Source organism: Marmota monax, unplaced genomic scaffold (genome assembly GCF_021218885.2).
Source record: "Marmota monax isolate L192 unplaced genomic scaffold, Marmota_monax_Labrador192_F-V1.1 WCK01_AAM20220418_F8-fsc00110, whole genome shotgun sequence".
Taxonomy (NCBI): Eukaryota; Metazoa; Chordata; class Mammalia; order Rodentia; family Sciuridae; genus Marmota; species Marmota monax.
In genome coordinates this window covers 758,878-781,154 of record NW_026694633.1, presented here as the reverse complement: position 1 = coordinate 781,154, position 22,277 = coordinate 758,878, and the positions used below count along the sequence as shown (strand labels likewise).

General features: G+C 33.6%; 1 protein-coding gene across 2 annotated transcripts in view; it reads left to right on the top strand.

Moving 5' to 3' along the window:
* The window catches only part of Zbbx (zinc finger B-box domain containing), a 138,454-nt gene that overhangs the window by 72,413 nt on the left and 43,764 nt on the right, over positions 1 to 22,277 (top strand). For both annotated transcript variants that reach the window (XM_046422883.2, XM_058572245.1), the window contains exons 10-14: positions 2,278 to 2,398; positions 9,740 to 9,849; positions 10,184 to 10,284; positions 11,634 to 11,713; positions 13,508 to 13,650. In XM_046422883.2, coding sequence (XP_046278839.1) covers positions 2,278 to 2,398; positions 9,740 to 9,849; positions 10,184 to 10,284; positions 11,634 to 11,713; positions 13,508 to 13,650 — 555 coding nt within the window. The remainder of the gene's footprint in view (positions 1 to 2,277; positions 2,399 to 9,739; positions 9,850 to 10,183; positions 10,285 to 11,633; positions 11,714 to 13,507; positions 13,651 to 22,277) is intronic.

Genomic DNA, 22,277 nt, shown 5'->3' with positions numbered 1-22,277 from the left:
TGACAGTACAATGACCTTGACATATCTGAATCAGATGGGATATAATTTCTCATTTTTCTGAGAGTACAGGTTGTAGAATCATATTGGTTAATATATATATTTTTTGGCCCCAGATTATTATGTATATGTGATTGATGATAAGAGTGTATGTGTTGTGTGCATATGTAGATGTTTTTCTTCTCATGATAGGTTTTATATATCAAATAGATAAAAAAGAGCCTACATAAAATTTATAGTTGATGAACAAAAAATTGTAACTGCCTGTGAATCTTCCACTAGCTTAAAAAACCATGATCATTCCCCTGGACTACCCTTTTCTTTCCCCTCCTCTTCCTTCTTTTCTAATGTCATCACTAACATGAGTTTTGTGATTTCTGATTGCTTTCACTCCCCAGAAGTTAATTACAAATATGTTAATCTTGCCTATCTTTGAACATTAGGTAAAAGGAATTATGGTGTAAGTGTTCTTTTGATTTTCTTATTTCACTCAATCTTGTGCTACTGAGATTATCTACCATGACGATGTGCATAGTTGTATTTCTTTCATTTTCACTGCTTTAGTGTGTACCATGACATGAATATACAGTGCTGTTTCCTGTTTGAATGTTGATGATTATTTGGGACTTTTCCTGTTTTTTTCCAGGACAAATGGTTCTGTTATGAATTTTCTTGCACAGTTCTTCTCTTCACAGACATCTAGGGATGTCCATCCCTGGGAGGAAAATAATGGGGCCATCACTGTGCATGCCCGCCACTTTGCTACAGCTAAAGCTGAATTATTTTGCAAAGTATTGTGCTCCCACCTGAAATGTTTTGATCACTTTCCATTATCAACAACATGGGAAGTTGCTGGGTTAAAACATTTTTGCCAATCTGATAGAGACAATATTGTATGCTTCATTTGTGTAGCTCTCACTATAGATGACACTGTGCATCTTTTTATGTGTTCCTTCGCTATTCAACTTAGTAGTGAGCTTTAAATATCCAAGTTTTTGTGTTATTGATTTCTAGCTCGATTTCATTTCAAAAGCTTATTCCCTCCCTTTCTTTCTTCTTTCACTCCCCACCTCTCTGTCTTGCTTTCTTTTTCTTTCGGCTCTCAGGCCAAAAATCCTTTTGCTTTACCATGGAAACGGGGCCTCACAGCGAGGCATCTCCTTTCCCCTGACTGGCTCATATTCTTCTTAACTCTTGCTCTTTAAGTTTGATGGATTCTGATTGGTGTTTTTCAGAACTTCCTTCATGGGTTTCTTTAACACTGCTGTACTCCTTGGGAAAAAAAAGTAGAATTTGGGTAGCTTACATTCTTTTGGTCTATTTCTATTGCTGGCATTTGGCTATTTCTGGAAACTAATCATTATAATCAATAGTATGAGATTGGGACTACCTTCTAGTTTTAGAAGAAATATATTTAGAAATATATTTTCTTCCATCTTACTATTTTCCTTTCTTCTCTTCCTACGTTTTACCCCATATAACATTCAAGCCTGGAGAGAGGCAATCTCTAGGAGGATGGAGAGACCAGTAATCTTGGACTTCTACACCATTTTCATCCCCAGAAAACTTCTTCAGTTTTCAAAAGCTCTGAATAGTAATTTTTGGTTTAGTACAACTTCAGAAATAAGTTAAGCATCTGAAAGTAAATTACTGTGTAGAATAAATTCACGAGGACGGTTGTCTCCTCCAGGTGTCGTTGTGAATTATTTATTTCCTATTTCTCATAATGTGTAAATATTATTGACAGTGAGTATAATACATTTAGTGTGTGTAGAATGTACAATGTATCTGTGTTTATCTGCCTCATTTTAAAGAGTTAGTTTCTTTTAAAAGTCTTGTGATCAAGATTCTTTCATTTTAAGGGATTATTGAAGAAAATGGTCTGTACAGTCATTTTTTTTTTTTTTTTAAAGAGAGAGAGAGAGAGAGAGAGAGAGAGAGAGAGAGAGAGAGAGAGAGAATCTTTCAATATTTATTTCTAGTTTTTTCGGTAGACACAACATCTTCATTTGTATGTGGTGCTGAGGATCGAACCCAGGCTGCACGCATGCCAGGCGAGAGCGCTACTGCTTGAGCCACATCCCCAGCCCCTGTACAGTCATTTTTTAAATCAACAATGTTTAACACTTTCACACCATATGCCTTAAACTATTGACTATGTAGATAAATATCAAAGCAGATTAGACTAAAAATGATGAATTTGCATCCTAAGAGAGGGAAAGATATAGTGATTTATAAATTTGGTTGCATTAATTATGCACATTGCTTTTATTTTTGTAGATTCATTGGAAGAATGTGAAGTACAAACTACTCTAAAAATTTGGAGAGAACCACTTAATATTGAATTTAAAGAAGATAGTCTATCCTATATGGAAAAATTATGGCTCAAAAAGCACAGGAGGTATTTTCTAAATTTTTAATATTGCTATTAAGATATACAAAGGTTATTTATGTTTTTTGCTTGTTACATGTCTTTCTGTAGAAATTTTATATGTATGTTTTATATTTGCATAAATAATTTTAAAATAATATTAGATCACAATGAAGTTTCTACTGTTCCAATAAAAATTCTTTTATATGTATGTATATAATGAATTTTTTATTTAGAATTTGCCTTGAGAAATGGAAATGCATATTTGTGAAAAAGGCACAAATACAGCATAGAGTTTAAGAATAATAGCAATAATAATAAGTAGTGCAGTAAGTACAAGATTACTTTGAAAAGATGTTGCTGTTAGGTTTTTTTTTTAACATTAGCATAAATATCTGAAGCTCTTTTCAGAGTACGCTATAAAGTTATTTGGACTTTAATTCTATAATTTTATTAATATTAACCAAAGGCATTTAATTCAAAGACTATTTTCAAATACACCATTTCATAAATTGTTTAAAAATTAAACTATTAAAATGTTAAACCAAAATGATGAATGAGTGCATGTTATAGTCACTTGTAATTTTGCCATCATATAAAGATCGTCAGATTTTGGAGGTTCATTTAAAGGTTGCAAGGTCATTTTCCCTAGAACAGAGCTATTCACACTTCATTGTTCGTACCAATTTCCCAGACACGGTGAGAAAATAGAAATTCTTCTTTAGTAGGTCTGAAGGTGGGGCCTGAGATTCTGCACTTCTGAATTTCTGCTTGCTCCCAAATGATGCTGATTTGGATGACGTGGGTATCTAGGCCACATTTTGAGGAGCAAGGTGATGGAGGAGCTCTCTAGAATGCAGCAGAGGTGTGCTGATCAACTCCATGCTTCACCTTCAAACACAGTTGCCTGTATTTGGAATATTCTGCCTGTTATATTTCCTAGTGAGTCATAATCTGTCTCCAGCTAGTTTTGTTACCTTTCTTTCTTTCTTTCTTTCTTTCTTTCTTTCTTTCTTTCTTTCTTTCTTTCTTTCTTTCTTTCTTTCTTTCTCTCTCTCTCTCCTCTCTTCTCTTCTCTTCTCTCTCTCTCTCTCTCTCTTTCTTTCTATACTGGGAACTGAATTTAGGGACACTCAACCACTGAGTCACATACGTCAGCCCTATTTTGTATTTTTGCAGACTTAAATTAGTCTTCCATTAATAGAGTGATATTTGTAACACACTTACCCTTTAATTCTTTCTAATGTTGCAGATGTCTCCTCTTTTAATTTTGAATTAAGACATACAGATGAAGTATATAGTACATCTTAGCTATCTTTCATTTAACTTCCTTAATGGTAACACATCTTACATAACCATGTGAATTTATCAAAACGAATAAATAAACATTGGTGCAATATAATTGAGTACAGTATAGATTTTATTTGTTTTTTATTCTTATCTTCACTGATCCTGCTCTCGTATCAAATCACAGTGCTTACATTTTACTTTCTGTCATATCCTCTTATGCATATCCTCTCTAGAATGCAGCAGAGGTGTGCTGATCAACTCCATGCTTCCCCGTCTTTCCCAGTGTTCCCTGTCTTTTGTGACCTTGATTCATTTGAAGAGTACTTGCCATTTGTTTCACAGAATGTTCTCCATAGGAGTTCTAGTCATGGTACTTGTTTTGTAGATTTATATCTAATACAGTTTTTATTTATTTTGTGACTCCAATTATTTCTACTTTGGACATTAAGGGTTCTCTCAAGTCTATTCCTCTATCCTTTAGACATGACCTCATTCTTTCTTGTTTGTTCTTGGTTAATTTGATTTGAGTATCTCTTTCTTTTTCTGGCACTTGATTTTCCTGTCATAGCCCAGGAGCCACTTATCCAAAGAACTGTCATTCCTTTTATTGGAGAATGGGTTCAGAAACCAAGACCTGGACTCTGGGCTCATTACTGCTCAGGTGTCACAAATTCTAGACCTTCTCTGAGAAAGGCCTTTCCAAGCTAGGACACACTAATAAAGTACACACACACATCTAAATTAATCTCTGTACCTGTCTATTTGGATATCTATTAAACTAGACTGACTTCACACCCTTCTACCACTGACTTCAAATCAGCATTGCATAGTTCATTTATCATTTTTCCTTCACTTACTTGAAATTCCTTTTACCTATAATGAGAAACCTGGCTTTAATTATGTATAATGTAAATTAGTTTATTACTCAAAATTGTTGATATCACTGTGAGAAACAAATTTACTGAATGCAGTCTTGTGAAGAATGCTTTTCATCTTTAGCCTGCATTGTCCATTAGGATGCTGTTTCCTAGCAGTACTTAAACTCATTTCTTTCTTACCACCTTTTGGGTGTTTATGCCTTTCCTTGGGTCTGCCAATATTCTGATTGACTTTTAAAATTTGGATAGATTAAATTTAGAGTGTATAGTACTATTTTTTTTTAAATCAATGCATAGAGTCAGGTGCCTACTAAAACAACGAACTGAGCAAGACCATCGTCTCCCAAATTACAATATGCTCTTCCTTTGAGTCAAAGTTCCTTCATCTTCAATCTTTGCCAATCATTGGTCTGTTTTCCATTCTTACAAATTTATATTTTTCCAAAGGTCATATAAATGAAATCATATACTATGTCACCTTTGTGAACCTCATTTAGTAAAATGCATTTAAAATTCATTTATGTTCTTGTGTAAATCAATGTTCGTTCCTTTCCATTGTGGAGTAGTTGTACATCATTGTGATTTAGCAGAATTTATCTATTCATGTGTTGAAGAACACTTGCTGGCTTCCAGTTTGGGGTAATTATGACTAGATTTTTCAATAAATATGTATACACATTTTTGTGGGTATATATTTTTAATTCCCTGGATAAACACCTGAGACTGGGATGACTGGATTCTATGTTAAGTACCTGTTTATCTTTGTGAGAAACTAGTAAACTTTTCTAATGTGAATGGTAATTCACATTTCATATAGAAATGTATAAGAGTTGCAGTTGCCCCCAATTTTTTCCAGCATCTGGTATTTTCAGTTTTCTTTTGGTTACCATTTTAAGATATATAGTTGATCTTGTTATGGTTTGTATGCTAGATTTTTAAATCTATTCATTTACTATTCTAGTTATTCCTAGTTATGTTATAATGTATAATGTATAATGTTCAGGCTGTCTTTACCATTTTCAAGTGTGATATTCATAGCAGCTATTCAGATGTGATACTCAATAGTCCGGATTAGCAATTAGTATAATACTAAGAAGTAATTTCAAAGTGACCTATTTTTTTTGTAGTTACCTTGTAATATCAGGTCATATTGAATTTTTTTATGAAATAAATAAAGCAAAATTTTATTATTAAATGACCAATTATTTTTTTCTTAGACACATATGGGAATCCTTAATCATAGGCATATCATATACTGAGTATTGAATGTTGGCCATTTTCCTTAGCAAAAAAGCACATTTAGTGAACCTATTCAGCCTATCCATTGGGGTCTTAGTTATTCACTTGTTGTTGTTGTTGTTGTTTTGATCTGGGTTGTTACCATGGTGTTCAGACTGGTCTCAAATGCCTGAGCTCAAGAGCATCTCTAGCCTCAACCTTCTGAGTAGCTGGGTCTGATTATAAGTGCATGTCACCACACCAATTGATTCTTGAGCAAATGCCTTAGGTATTAGTTATGGATGTCAGTGTAAGCGGTCCATGTGGAATTCACAAGTTTACAGGGCATTTTTGATGATGTGTTTCAGAAGTTTCCCATTTTTATAGCAATAACCATGGTTTCAACTTTACTTTTACCTATTGTCATGTTTTATAATAGGCTTGTAAATACATGTTCTGTTGCATTTTGTTTTCATATTTCTTTTCTGACCTGGATAATAGCATAGTTTTGAATTTTATATCCAAATAATACATGCATGATGATAGATATCCCCCTTCTCAGTTTTAGTGAAGTATAATTAGCAAGTAAAAGTTAATATTTAAAGTGTACACCATGATATTTTGGCATATGTACACACTGTACAATCAAGCTAATTAGCATACTTGTCACTCAACATAGTTATCATTTTTGTGTGGGTGCTGAGAATACCTAAAATCTACTATTAACTATACTCATTATGGTTTGTATTAGATCTTCAGAACTTTCTTATCCTGTGTAATGGAAACTTTGTATGCTTTGATCCAGGTCTCCCCAGGTCTCCCAAATCTCCACCCCTGGTAACCACCATTCCACTCTCTGCTTTTATGATTACACTTTTTGAGATTCCACATTGCTGAACTGAAATAAATTTATCTTAAACCAGCTATTGTACATAGTGAACTGTACACTAGCTTGATGAGTAAACTAACAGTACCCTAAAAATGTACTCTTATACAAAAGTGACTGTCTCAGTCAATCAGAGAATGAAAGCTGCCCAAATATTACCATATCAGGTAAATGCTAACTATAGCTAATCAGGGTGTTTCTGAAGGTCACTTTTTCTTCTCTGGCTGTAAGTATAACAGGGTTATACTTCTACCAGAATGTGATAGAAGGTACATTCTGAACCATCTTTGATCTAGAATGCTTCCTGGTTATATAAACATTTTTTCTTGCTTAAGTTAACTTTGTTAAATTTAATTGATCCCAGTTTTTCTTTTAACAAAATATAAGTGAGGTATAGTATTACTTATCCTACTATCCTCCAAGATATGGATAAAACTCAAGTGTCCATCATGGTGAATGAATAAGGAAAATAGCACACACACACACACAGGAATATTACACAGACTTAAAACAGAAAGAAACACAACCATTTGTGATAACAGGATAACCATTTGTGTTTCTTATAGATTTTCAAATCTGTAAAACCTTCATGAAAGAATGCAGAATTTTTGGTTTTTACTACTGATTCTAGGACCCAGCCCTAGAATCTAAAAAAGCAGTGTCTTTAAGAGAGGGTATGAGACTCAGCATTACCAAAAAAAGGTCCCTGGCCAGTCATTCTGATATAAACAGTCTTAATGGATCCACAAATGTTTACCTAACTGAATTGGTCAATGCTCAGTAAATATTTACTAAATTTTAAAATTGGAAAATATGGTGAGGTGAGTTCTATTCTGAAGGATATTTCATACTTTATGTGGCCTGACTTTCTTAAAAATGCATCATCGGTATGGTCTGAATATTGAGAATTCAGACTTACTTCTCTGGCTGTCTAGTTGTTTGTTCAGCAACAAATCACTTAAATTTCCATGATCCAAGTTTTCTCATTTGTAAAATATTGAGTTCAGAATAAATTTATATGACCCATTCAGCTCTAATCCATCAAAAGTTTCTATAAATCCTTGATTTAGGTCGTTATTCAGAATTAGAGAAGTTTTCACTTCATGAGAAAGTATCAGGATAACAGTATATTTTTGTGTATGTATGATGAGTTATTAGTTCAGGAGACTAATATCAAACTAGAGAGCAGTTTCTGGGGATCAGATGCCACTTTAACTTTACTATATACTCTTTAGTACGAATGTAAGAGACGTCACCCTCACAGAATCTGTTAAAACACAAAGCTGAGTTAACATAAATATTTTGTATTTATCTTATAGGTATATTACATATATTAGAAAATACATGTGAACATAGACTACCAAAAGATTATAAAAATTTTAGTGCCTCTGCAAGTTGAAAAAAGAGGCAATAAAGCTATGAATATGGCTAGGAACTTGGGCATGAGGAAGCAGGTTGCTTGCATTCAAATTCCTCCTGTATATGTACTCCCTGGCAACAGTGGGATCACCATATTTGTCTTGATTTCATCATCTGTGAAATAAAGATAATACAAGTGTTTATTTAATATAATACCTACTAAAATTTAATGTGTCAAAATCAGAACAGAGACTGGTATATTTTAAGTTTGGTATTGGTACTAATTATCATTGGTTTGGTCCTGCCTTTTCCATGGGGTCCCCATGAACTTGCATCATCTGAAAGTGCTATTTGGCTATTCATATTCTTGGCTAAAAAATGACCTCTCACTCAGTAACCTAGGAATATCCTCCAGAAAAGAATCCATACTCCTGACCTCTGAGACTTCTGTGCCTCGTTTCCATTCATTTGGTATGGGCTGCATCAATCCTTGTTGTTAATTAGGTAATAGATGCCACAGCTAGAGCACCTCACATTTGTATAACAGGAGCCTACAGGTGTGGTGGGAATTTAGACAAATGCCCTCTTGTTTGCTCAGAACTCATCAACATAATGCCAAGGTTGTGAGATAAAACATACACTTGTAAACTAACTTTGTAAAGAGGATGAAATGTTTCATGGACTCCATGTGGCTCTTGAGAAAATACTGACTTCCATCATAACTTTAATTTTCATCATGAACAAAAAAAAACAACAACAGTGGGATATGCAATTTAAAAATCCTGTGTGGTGTCCTTTCAACTTACAAAGTTAAGATTTTGCTACACGAAAATAATATACTAAGCAGAATAAGCCAATCCCGAATGTTTTCTCTGATATGTGGATGCTAATTCATAATAAGGGGGTGAGGGCTAGGGAAGAATAGAGGTACTATGGGTTAGAGGGGAGCCAAAGGAGGGGAGGGGGTATTGGGTTAGGAAGGATAGTAGAATGATTTGGACATTGTTATCCTATATGTATATATGTGTACATGACTGGTGTGATTCTATATCATGTACAACTAAAAGAATGAGAATCTGTACTCCATTTATGTATGATGTGTCAAAATGCATTCTACTGTCATGTATAACTAATTAGAACAAAAAATTAGACCTTTCAAAATTACTTATTTGAATTCACAACATTTGGAACTAAAGTTGTTTTCTTAAAGCTATACTAATTGTTGACTAGAAACCAAATGTGTTCATTCACTAAAGCACAGTCAGATAGGAAACACGAAATCATTAAAGTACATAGACAAATACAATGACCTATCCTGAAAATGAAAATTGCAAAAAAAATGTAGTAAAATTAAGTGGATTATAATCATTTAAAATCTATTAAAATGCTCATGATATAGAGCTTCTCATCACAGTAAAAAAATAAGCATATTACATTACTCATCTCAAAACTAGGAATAGTTTATATAAATAGCTAATGTGAATGCAGTATTTGTGCCACTAATGTACGCAATAAAATTACAAACCAATAAAAGGAAATATAAACCTTGGGGAAAAAAAAAGATTTTGCTACACAGTCTTAATTTTCTTCTGTGAATTAAAGGTTATGAACTAAAGGTTATTACCATTCTGGTTTTGTCATTATGGTTGTATACTCATGTGACAAAAAAGTCATCATCTTGTCTGGGGATGTTTTCACTGATGCATTTTAATCTTTCAGTGACATCTTTTTTGTTTGTAGAACTCCACAAGACCAGCAAAACACACTTCCGGATACAATCCTACATCCATGTGGAACCTCTAGTGAAGCAGAGTGCTCTCGGAATGAAAATGATGAAGATAGCGATGATGGTCAGTTCAGCCTCAATGAGATATACAGTGAACATTAATTATAGTATCTGCTTTTGGTTCTCTTTGAGGTGTCATTTATATGTAACCTTTGCTCTCCAGATCAAAATCACACACTGTCTTCTTCCCATTCTCTGGATACACTTTGGTGTCATTTAAATAGTATGTTTAAAAATTGAATGCTGAGAAAATATTGTTTCACATAAGCTAGGAAAATTGAAAGTATTTATGCCTTTGTGTGTCTAGTATTTTTATTGTTGATAATATTATTTCAAAAAAGAGATTACCATATGAGATATATTCTTTGATAATATTATTTACGAATCTTATTTTCTAGTTGAAGAGAATGAAGTACAACACTCAACTTTTTTTTTGCCAGTGGAAGAAGAAAACCTAGAGAGAGCTGAATCCTCTCTAAAGATAATAGAGTTGGATGATGTAAGTGCATAATGATCATTCACATTCCTTAACAAACAAAATCCACAGCATAAAGTTACATTGACATTATTATTTTAAAAAATTTCTTTTATAGCAGAGTTTATAAAGACGTTTACATGTGTTTGAATTTAATCTTGCTGATAAAAATGAAACAGTATAGTTTTCAATGTAGAAAGTTAGTTTGTGAGCTAAATTGGCAATGCCATTTCTTTCTTTTTTTTTTAAGCCTGCAGAATGGGGAGTGAGAAAATATTTCACTATGTTAATTTACATAATGGAGTTTGGTGTTTGGTTAGCTTAATTCTTTATGTTTATTAGACATTTAAACAAAGATCAGTTTTGTTACATGGCATGTATTTAACCAAATTTAAGTTCAAATGTAGTTTCTAAAGAGTCATTTAAAGTTATTTTCAATTTTAAGGGGCTTATCATAATAACAACTTGCATACAACCTCAGGAATGCACCAGTAGAATCAAATACAGCCAGTGCTAGTCAAAGCTATAGCTCCTGACTGAAGGTTTAGAACATGATGGCATCTCTGGTTATCCAGAAGCTGAGTATACCACTTGTTCTTCATATTTTCTTGCTATGGTTGGCACAGAAAATGAATGAATAGAATGAAGAAACATTACCTCTTTAAATACTGCTTTCTTCTTTAGGCAGTGGGATGAGAGTTTTGTGTTTTATTTTTTAAATTATTTTCTTTCCTGCCTAACACTATTTTAATTTCTCCTCAGACTAAGTTTAAGATATTGTAAACACACACACACACACACACACATACTATTTACTAAATTGTTGGTGTACACAATAAGCTTATGACATGCCAGTCAGAAAACTAAAAACCTCTTAGCCACTAATCTACTTAGAAGTTGCTAGTTGCATAATAAAAAAAATAGTTGTTATTGTTGGTTGAAGTGAATGACACTTCAAATGAGCTTAATAAAAAACAGTTGAGGCGGCTTGTTGGTGCATGACTATAATCTCAGAGGCTTGGGAGGCTGAGGCAGGAGGATCATGAGTTCAAAGTCAGCCTCAGCAAAAAGCAAGATGCTAAGCAACTCAGTAAGACCCTGTTTCTAAATAAAATATAAAAAAGGGCTGGAGATGTGGCTCAGTGGTCGAGTGCTCCCGAGTTCAATCCTTGGTACCCCAAATAACAACAACAAAACAAAAACATTTAAATTTGCTTAGTCCTAAAATTCACAAGATACAGGATATAATTAGAGGGTTAAGTATATAATTTGTAGAGTAACAATACTCCAAATATAACCTGTACTTAGCTGACTAATGTGTAAATAAAATTACTGAACATACTAATATTGTATTAATATTATTATTTATTAAGACTTATGAAGAGGAACTTGAAGAACCAGGAGACATTGTGCCTTACAAAGTTGAGTTAGCTAATTCAGACAGTCAACCAAGGTAAGATCTCTATAATTTGCTTTGGGTGCTTGTTAAAAGCCAAACACACACAATAATCTATCTTTTTAGATGAGAAATGCGTGGTGATAAAACATGACATAAATGTTAATTTTCCTGAAGCCATGTTTAAATTTTTATACAATAATGCTAATATTTATCAACATTCAGCAGTAGAAAAGTGTCTGAAGGGTTGAGTTTGCACTCTTGCCTAACATGTGGACTATTTAATAGAATTTTCTGAATTCAGGAATTGTTATCATTCAAAATCAGACCAAGCCTGATATAATTCAAGTAAGACAGTCTTTTCTCCAAAGATACTCTTTGGATTTCTTTATTTTATTGTGCTATGAATACTAAATAAAAGTTAGGTAAAGTATTATATTGAGTCTAAAAGAATTCCCATACTGTAAACTATTTCCTACAAGCCTTTAAAATATGATAAATTAATAAAGTATAATGGTTTAGTAATTGTTTTGTAGAATTTTATCACTTCCAAATGAAAAGTAATATCTTCTTTTGTTCATTAATAATGTTAAAAATTACCCTTAATTCCCTTTGCTGTTGATAGTAGAATGAATCAGACATAACTTTCCTATGTTCATATGTGAATATATGACCAGTGTAATTCCACATCATGTATAACTACAAGAATTGGAAGTTATACTCTATTTACATATGATATGTTAAAATACATTCCACTGTCATGTATAACTAAAAAAAAAAGATTCAAAAGAATTACCCCTTTGCTGTTGAAACTTTAGGATTTCACATATTTTTACTATGAAGTATTATCTTTAGTATGATGTTATTATTTAGTAGTTCCTATAGCTATTCTTTGTTCAGATCAACTTAAAGACTCCTGAGAGTGTTTCACAATTGCTAGATAGCTAAGGAATTCCCCCCTTCCCCCATTGCCCCCAGAAAGCTCCTTATTCAGCTATATAGACCCAGATGTCTAGGAATAAATATGCTTTTAGTAGGAGAAAACTTTTCTGGTCACTAGATAAGAGGTTTCTGTCCATTACTTTGTTGCTAAGGAAATGAATGGTATTTCTGCTTTCTAATTTGATTATTTTATATATGTTATCACATGTCTTTGTTTTGACCCTGTGTGTAGTATTAGAGGCGGGGAGAAGATTCCTGGTCATGGTTTGGTAGTTTTACAGCTTTGGTTTGAAGGTGCTCATAAAATTACCTTAACTTTATCTCCCTCCTAGGGATCCTAAGTGATAAAATGGGATCAAAAAGGGGGGGGGGATCTTTTGTAATCTGCAAATTTTATGATGGTACATGTAGAGCTTACATAAACATCAGGTATTATTAAGTGTATTATTCAAGTCATAGTTAATGCTATTTAAATTATAATTAGGTTTATAGATAGTAACCATTATCAAAAATTAAAAACCTAAATACCATTTACTACTTTTTAACTCTTATAAATACCAAAATATGGTTAGCTAGTAATAAAACCTGGATTTCATCAGATTTCAATGAGTTTGAAAGATAACTCTTTATCTTTAGAAGACAGAATGTAAGAAATCAAATTATTTCAAAATGTTTTGAAACAGGAAATGTCAATTAAAAATTTTTAATTAAATTGAATTTGATCCAGTTAACTACTTAACAGTAGTTAACTGGTAGTTTAGAATATATCCAAATAAAGGCTAAAACAATATTAAATTTACATAAATATCCTGTATCATTAAGGCTTTACTATATTTATTTTTACTAAACTGGGGCTCTTAAATATCTTTTCTTTTCCTCTATTTTTGTGTTTCTCCCTAAACATGAAAGTTGTACGTTTCATGATTATCAGCAGAATAGGTTTCCACATGAAAATGATATCCATCAAAATCATGTTTTCAACGAGGAGAAAACAGACCTCTTAAATCTTGGTCTGAAAAACAACTCCATGTATTGTGAAGATAACCTAAAAGGTAATTTTTTTATTGTTGCTTAATATTATTAACAATGAATGTTAATAAAACCAAAGATACTGTAGTATATAAAAGTTTTGCTGATTATTCTGTTTATTTTAAAACCAGAAAATTTAGCACTTAGAAGATAATTGGTTGAAAACATATAATTTTCTAGCAAATATAAGCCTTCTTAGACAATGGACAACAGTGTTTGTGTTCATAAGAAAAATAAGCCAATTTAGGATTCTCTAAAAGTTATTCTGGACTGAACTAACATTTCAGAAATTACATGAAAAATGCTTTAGTGACAACAGCTTGATTGACACCCTGTGGTTCTCATATTAAATATATCCTCACAATATTTTCATTTACTGTAAAACTTTATGTAAGAGATAAACCTAAACAAATCGTCTTATTTATATTTCAGTGTTATTATTACTAGTAGTTCCTTTGGATTCTAGTATGCTGTGTGCAAGTGTCTGGATTCACTTTTTTGATTGTGAGATCATCATTTAGAGGATCATAGGAAAGTATCCTAGCCTGTGAGTCAGAATTTGCTTTCCTATCTTCTTTCCAGATAGGAAATAAGGGTTTCACCTTGAAACCATCATTCACTTTCTTAGATTTCACTTTTCTAAGCTAAAATGTAAGAATCAGATAATTTTGAGGTTTCCTTTTCAACATTATATTTTATCTACCAAAAATAGAATTTTCATAAAAAAACAATGAATATATTTTACATGAAATCTTTGAGAGATCCTGAAGGATATTATTTAAAGTAACTATTGTAAAACTAATGATTACTTTCCAATTGGCAGGAAAGTGTACAGAACAGAAGTAGACTTATGTCAATCTCACTGGTCTTACTATTTCAACTACCAAGCCTCTGAAAAGTTATGGCTGAGTATAAACTGTATCTACTTTGGAACTTAAAATTTATAGGGCTCCAAATTTGGTCCAGAAAATAAATGTTATTTGACTGAGATAGCACGATGTTTCAATTGCCTTTGTGAAAAAAGTGAAGATAAAAATTGGAATAAGTGTTACTTTAAAGATTTTTTTTAAATTATGTATTTATTTATTCTAATTTGTTATACATGACAGCAGAATGCATTTCAATTCATAGTACATATATAGAGCACAATTTTTCATGTCTCTGGTTGTACACAAAGTGTAGAGTCACACTATTTGTGTCTTCATACATGAACATAGGGTATGATATCGATCTCATTACACCATCTTTCCTACCCCCATGCCCTCACTCCTTTCTCCTCCCACCCCTTGACCTATCTAAAGTTCCTCCAGTCCTCCCATCTTCCCTGTTATTATGGGTCAGCATCTACATATCAGAGAAAACATTTGGCCTTTGGGTTTTTGGATTGGCTTATTTCATTTAACATAATATTCTCCAACTCCATCCATTTACCTGCAAATGCCATAATTTTATTCTCTTTTAATGCTGAATAATATTCCATTGCGTATATATACCACATTTTCTTTATCCATTCATCTACTGAAGTACATCTAGGTTGGTTCCACAGTTTAGTTATTGTGAATTGTGCTGCTATAAACATTGATGTGGCTGTGTCCCTGTAATATGCTGTTTTTAAGTCCTTTGAGTATAGACTGAGGAGTAGGATATCTGGGTCAAATGGTGGTTCCATTCCCAGCTTTCCAAGATTCTCCATACTGCTTTTCATATTGGCTGCACCAATTTGCAGTCCCACCAGCAATGTATGAGTGTGCTTTTTCACCCACATCCTTGCCAACATTTATTGTTGCTTGTATTCTTAATAACTACCATTCTGACTGTAGTGAGATGAAATCTTAGAGTAGTTTTGATTTACATTTCTGTAATTGCTAGAGATGTTGAACATTTTTTCATATATTTGTTGATTGATTGTATATCTTCTTCTGAGAAGTTATCTATTCAGTTCCTTGGCTCATTTATTGATTGGGTTATTCGACTTTTTGATGTTAAGATTTTTGAGTTCTTTATATATTCTAGAGACTAGTGCTATATCTGATGTGCATGTGGTAAGGATTTGTTTCCAATTAGTAGGCTCTCTATTCACCTCACTGATTGTTTCTTTTGCTGAGAAGAAGCTTTTTAGTTTGAATCCATCCCATTTATTGATTCTTAATATTAATTCTTGTGCTATAACAGTCTTTTTCTTTTAATTTTTAAAGTAGTTTGTTTTTCATAGACAGTCCATGCACATGGTACAAAATTCATCAGTTAAATCATTGAAATATAGTGAAAGTAAGTTTTCTTCTCCAGAGGCAGTCATTGTTTCTAATTTCAAAAGTATCTTTCTGGAAATACTCTTCACATAAATAAACATGTATGCAATTACTGTATATTCCTCCCCACCCCTGCATACTGTGCATAAAGTTCTACATCTTGTCACTTGGCAATGTATTTTGTAGATATTTCCATATTAATATATGTAGAGCTATTCATTCTTTTCAATAGCCTGTAGTATTCCATTATGGAAGTACCTCACTGGCTTAACTAGCTTGCTACTAATGTACACTTAGGTTGTTTTACAATCTTTTGATGGATATATGTTTTTTTAAATTAATTTTTTAAAAATTATATGTGACAGAGGAATGCATTACAATTCATATTACACATATAGAGCACAATTTTTCATATCTCTGGTTGTATACAAAGTAGTTTCATACTAATTTGTGTCTTCATAGATGTACTTTGGATATAGGAATCTTATTAAGAAAGTTGGGGCCTAATATGACATAATGGGAATTTGGGCCTACTTTTTCTTCTATTAGACACAGGGTCTCTGGTTTAATTTTTAGGTCCTTGATCTACTTTGAGTTGAGTTTTGTGCATGGTGAGAGATAGGGGTTTAATTTCATTTTGTTCCATTGGGATTTCCAATTTTCACAGCACCATTTATTGAAGAGGCTATCTTTTCTCCAATGTGAATTTTTGGCGCCTTTGTCAAATATAAGATAACTGTAATTATGTGGGTTAGTCTTTGTATCCTCTATTCTGTACCATTGGTCTACCAGTCTGTTTTGGTGCCAATACCATGCTGCTTTTGTTACTATTGCTCTGTAGTATAGTTTAAGTTCTGGTATAGTGATGCCACCTGCTTCACTCTTCCTGCTAAGGATTGTTTTAGCTATTCTGAGTCTCTTATTTTTCCATATGAATTTCATGAGTGCTTTTTCTTTTTCTATGAGGAATATCATTGGGATTTTGATCGGAATTGCATTAAATCTGTATAGTGCTTTTGGTAGTGTGGTCATTTTGACAATATTAATTCTGTCTATCAAAGAACAATGTAAATCTTTTCATCTTCTAAGGTGTTCTCTAATTTCTTTCTTTAGCATTCTGTAGTTTCATTGTAGAAGACTTTCACCTCTTTCATTAAGTTGATTCCCAAGTATTTTATTTTATTTTATGCTATTGTAAATGGGGTAGTTTTCCTTGTTCCCTTTCCAAGGATTTGTCATGATATACAGAACTGCCTCTGATTTATGGGTGTTGATTTTGTATCCTGCTACTTTGTTGAATGCATTTACTAGTTCTAGAAGTTTTCTGGTGGAATGTCTTGGGTCTTCGAGGTATAGTGCCAATTTGAGTTATTCTTTTCCTATTCATATGCCTTTAATTTCTTTCTTCTGTCTAATTGCTCTGGCCAGTGTTTCAAGGACTATGTTAAATAGAGGTGGTGAAAGAGGAGGACATCACTGTCTTGTTCCAGTTTTTTGAGGGAATGCTTTCAATTTTTCTCCATTTAGAATGTTGTTGGCCTGGGGCTTAGCATATAGATGGCTTTTATGATGATGAGATATGTTCGTATTATCCCTATTTTTCTAGTGTTTTGAACATGAAGGGGTGCTGTGTTTTGTCGAATGCTTTTGCTGCATCTATGAGATGATCATATGATTCTTAACTTTAAGTTTATGATGTGATGAATTACATTTATTGATTTCCATATATTGAACCAACCTCTTGGGGCCGGTGGTGGTGTTGGGTGGTGTGTTCAGAGATGCAGTCTGTGGTGTGCAGTGTTGTGGCTGGCAGCTATCTCCAGACCCTGTATGGTGTCCCCAGGTGCAGGCTACCGCATGTAGGGGACTATGGCAGAGGTTGCAGTGTTCCAAGATGGAGGCGACCAGAGAAGCCCCATGTTGGTAGATGGGGGTCCACACAGAGTGGAGGCTGGAGGTCCTGTGTGGGAGCGGCGTCCAGTATTCCTGCTAGGGTGGCAGCCAGGAGTCCTGTGTGGGTGCTGATGCCAGTGGTCCTGCTCTGGCACAGCTGCTGGAGGTCCTGTGTGGGTGAATAGCTGAGAGTCCTGCACTGATGCTGAGCCCTGAAGACCTGTGCAGGCACAGTGGCTGTTATTCCTGTGCGGGAGCAGCTGTTGGGTGTCCTTTAATAACTCACAGACAAGCAGCATTCTCCTACTTAAATCTCAGGTCATAGAGTGACACAGAATGCAGCCTGCCTCTAGCTGGTCATCTTAGATCTCTCTCTCTTTTTTTTTTTTTTTCATCTTAGATCTCTTTAAAGATATTTTTAAAAATTTATTATGGAGATCCATTTTTGGTTTGCATCAAACCCGAGCAGAAATTAGGGAGAGTTGCTATATGTCTTTTGTCCCCAAATATGCACAGCTTTCCTCACTGTCAACCTTCCACACTAAAAAGCTCATTTCTTTGTAGCACTGTAAAATATTCTGTTGTACATGTATATGCTTATTTATCCATTGACCTATTGAAGGATGTCTTGATTGCTTCCAAACTTTGAGTATTATTAACAAAGCTTCCATTAACATGCATATGTGGGTAAAAACCCATTATACATAAGTTTTCACCTCATGGGAAAATACCAAGAAGGATGTTTATTGGATCTCATGCAAGAGTATGTTTAGTTCTGTATGAAATTGCCACTGTGTCTACCAGAGTGGCTATACTGTTTTACATTTCCATGAGTATTTAACAAGAATTTCCATTGACCTATATCCTAATCTATATTTGAGGTTTTCAATGTTTTAGAGTTTTGCTATTGTAATTATTGTGTAGTAATAACTCATTGTTTTGTTTTCAATTTATTAATGGCATGTGAGGTTGAACTTTCTTGGTGTGCTTATTTGCCTTCTGTATATCTTCTTCATTGAGGTATCTGTTTATAATTTTGTCTATTTTTAAATTGGTTGCTTTGTTATTCTTCAATTTTAAGAGTTCTTTGTATATTTTGGATAACAATCCTTTATCAAACATGTCTTTTACAAATATCTTCTGTCAGTCTGTGGATTATCATCCCATTCTCCTAAAAGTATTTTTTCATGAGCGAAAGTCTTTAATTTTAATGAAGTTCATCTTATTATTTCTTTGGCATTGTGTCTCAAAATTTATTGCCATATGCAAGATCATCTATGTCTTATTCTGTGTTTTGCATTTTATATATAGGTCTATTCTCCATTTTGAGTTCACTTTTGTGAAAGTTGCAAAGTCTGTGTCTGTGTTCATTTTTTTTCTTGTGTGGTTTTTCTTGTGCACCACCATCATTTGTTGAAAAGACAATCTTCTCTTCAATAGACAGTCTTTGCTCCTTTTTCAAAGATTACTTAGTTTTATTTATTTATATATTCTGGGTCTTGTGTCGTCTTCCAATGATCTTTTTATCTATTTTTACTAATACCAAGCCATATAATTATTATATATTTATAGTAATTATTGAAGTTGGATGGTGTCAGTCCTCTAACTGCTCTTTCCTTAATATTGTGTTGCCTCTTTGGGTTTGTTTTCCTCTTCATAAAAACTTTAGAATGAGTTTGTCAATAGTCACCAAATTAAACTAGGAATTTTATTGAGATGACATGAAATCTACATATCAAATTGGGAAGAATTGACATCTTTAAATATTGAATCTTCTTATCCAGAAACATGAAATATTTGTCTAATTAGTTATTTGATATCTTTCATCAGAACCTTATAGTTTTCTTCATACAGACCTTATACATATTTTATTAGATTTATATCTAGGTATTTTATTTGTGTGGGGAGGGGGTTGCTAATATAAATGGTCTTGAGTTTTCAGTTTTAAATCCAGTTATTCATTACTAGTTTATAGGAAAGAGATAGACTTTTATACTTTAATCTCATATTCTACATCCTTGCTATAATTGGTTATAAGTTCAAGCCTGATTTTGGGTGATGGTGATATTTTCAGAATTTTCTACATAGAAAATCAAGTCATCAGGGAATAAAGACAGACATCCTTATCATTTAGTACCTTCATTTCCTTTCCCCATCTTATTGGATTAAGTAGGAATTCTGGTACAATGTTGAAAAGGAATGGAAGGAAGGGATATTATTTTCTTATTCCTGATCTTAGCAGAAAAGCTCTTGTTTCTTACTATTAAGCATAAGGTTAGTGGTTAAGACATTTGGAGATGTTCTTTATCAAATTAAGGAAATTCTCTTCTCTTTTCAGATGGCTGAGAGTTTTTATCATGAATAGGGGTTAGATTTTGTCAAATGCTTTTAACAGAATGCTTCACTATGATCATATGATTTTTCTTCTTCAACCCAAGTGATTCATAAGAATAATTGGTTGTTGAGTATTGAATTAAGACACATAATATTTATAACACAATAGGGCTTTTTTTGTGGGGGGATACCAAGAATTGAACTCGGGGCACTTGATCACTGAGTCACATCCCATTCCTATTTTTTTATACTTTATTTAGAGACAGGGTCTCACTGAGTTGCTTAGCACCTTACTGTTGCTGAGGCTGGCTTAGAACTCACGATCCTGCTGCCTCAGATTCCAGAGCTGCTGGAATTGCAGGCATGCACCACTGCACCAGGCTTTCCATGAATAGACTAAGTTAAATATTTAAAAGGCTTCTTACATTGCATTTTAAACATTATTAAAAGACTATTTTTTTCACTTTTTCAATGACAATGACTGTAGTAGAATTTTACAACCTTAAAATATTATTGAAGGTAGTTGTAGAAAATTCAACATAAGAAATGGCTTCTTTTTCTAATGAAAAATCAGATAATTTCTATAAAAATCAGATAATTTTAACAGAGAAGTATAGTACTACTGTAGAAGCCTTAATAATGTTCTTATAAAAGTATTTTTCTGATATACACATTATTTATTTCTCATAATATTTTTGTGATATTTAAGAACTGCTGTAGTCAGAAGTGAAAGTTCTACATACCATGTGTAATTACCATGAATGTAAACATTTGAACATAACAACGAAATCTTTTGGAATGTAAAGCAGAATTCACATTATTGGAGAGATAAGTCTAGTCAAAGCCTCTACTATTTTAGGTAGTCTATTTATAGAGATATTTGTTTTGTAAAGAGAGTAAGGGATAATCAGATAAAGCTCTATTCAATACCAAAGTAGCATATGTACTTTTATTTATAATAAAAACAAAGGAATGCAAAAATCATTAAAGAATTGTCATTCTTCAGAAAGTCTTAACCAGTATTTCACCACTCTGGCTGTGCTTTATAATCACCAGAAGAATTTGGTAGGGGAAGGGGGGAAAAAAGGCCAGCGCTTGAGTTTCACCTCCAGTGTCTGATTTAATTGGTTTGGGGTCAGGCCTATACACAGTCAGTTTTAAAGAGCACCTTCACATGATTCCATTGTGCAGTAGATTGAAAACCAATTATCTACACCAAGTGATTTATTTAAAACAGACTTAATGAGGTGGGTGACTAATATGATCTCGCTCATTTTGTAACTTTCTAGAGGAAGGTGTCCCAGCTACACATTTTCTGTGCCTCCAACTGCTGCTGTTCTTTCACTGGGTAGATTTCCCTTTGCCCTCTCCTTATCACTAAGCATGCTAGGGAAAAGGAGGTAAATCGTGGACTGTGGGAGGCTGACTAGCACGTGACTGCGTCTGTCTCCCCTTCTAATTGGTGTGGCATCATCGTCATAAGTCACTCTGTGATCTGGTTGCCTAGGTAACCCAGAAAATTGCCCCAATCTTTTAGGGTGCTGGGTGGAGCTATGCTCACCTATTCCTTTGTAATATTACCTCTTGCCGGGTTTGGGATAGAATGTTCCATGGAAACATCCTTTGTGTATTCCCTTCTCTTACTGTGCCCTTGGGTGTGGCCTACCCAGATGTCAATCAACCTGTTGACAGCAGACATCATGAAGCTAGACTCAGCCCCTTGAAACCTGACCCCTTGCCTCATTTGAATAGCTTCTCCTCAATAAAAGGGGTCAGCATGTGCTCTCTGTCTCTTTCTGCAGACCCTTAAGGTCAGAGGAGCAGTCACACACACCCCCACTCATACAAAAAGGTATTTCTGTCTCTAGTGTGGTTATTTCGCGCAGCCCTGCAAATGGCATCCCTGGGTGGGTGAAAGGTCTGAGTGTTTAGGTCGACGGGACAAAGCGACAGTGGACAATGGTTTCATTTGAATTAATTCTTATGAATTGCAGTTGGAAAATCTGAGAAGAGATGGGGAAATGGGAACTGAACTGCAGACCAAAATAAAACTTTGCATTAATTTCAAGATTTCATTGCAAAAATAACATCTTACCTCCTTCTATTAGTCCCATTACTAATGTTTGCCTGTATAAATAAATTATGATTGCCATTTATGAACATAAGTATAGTAA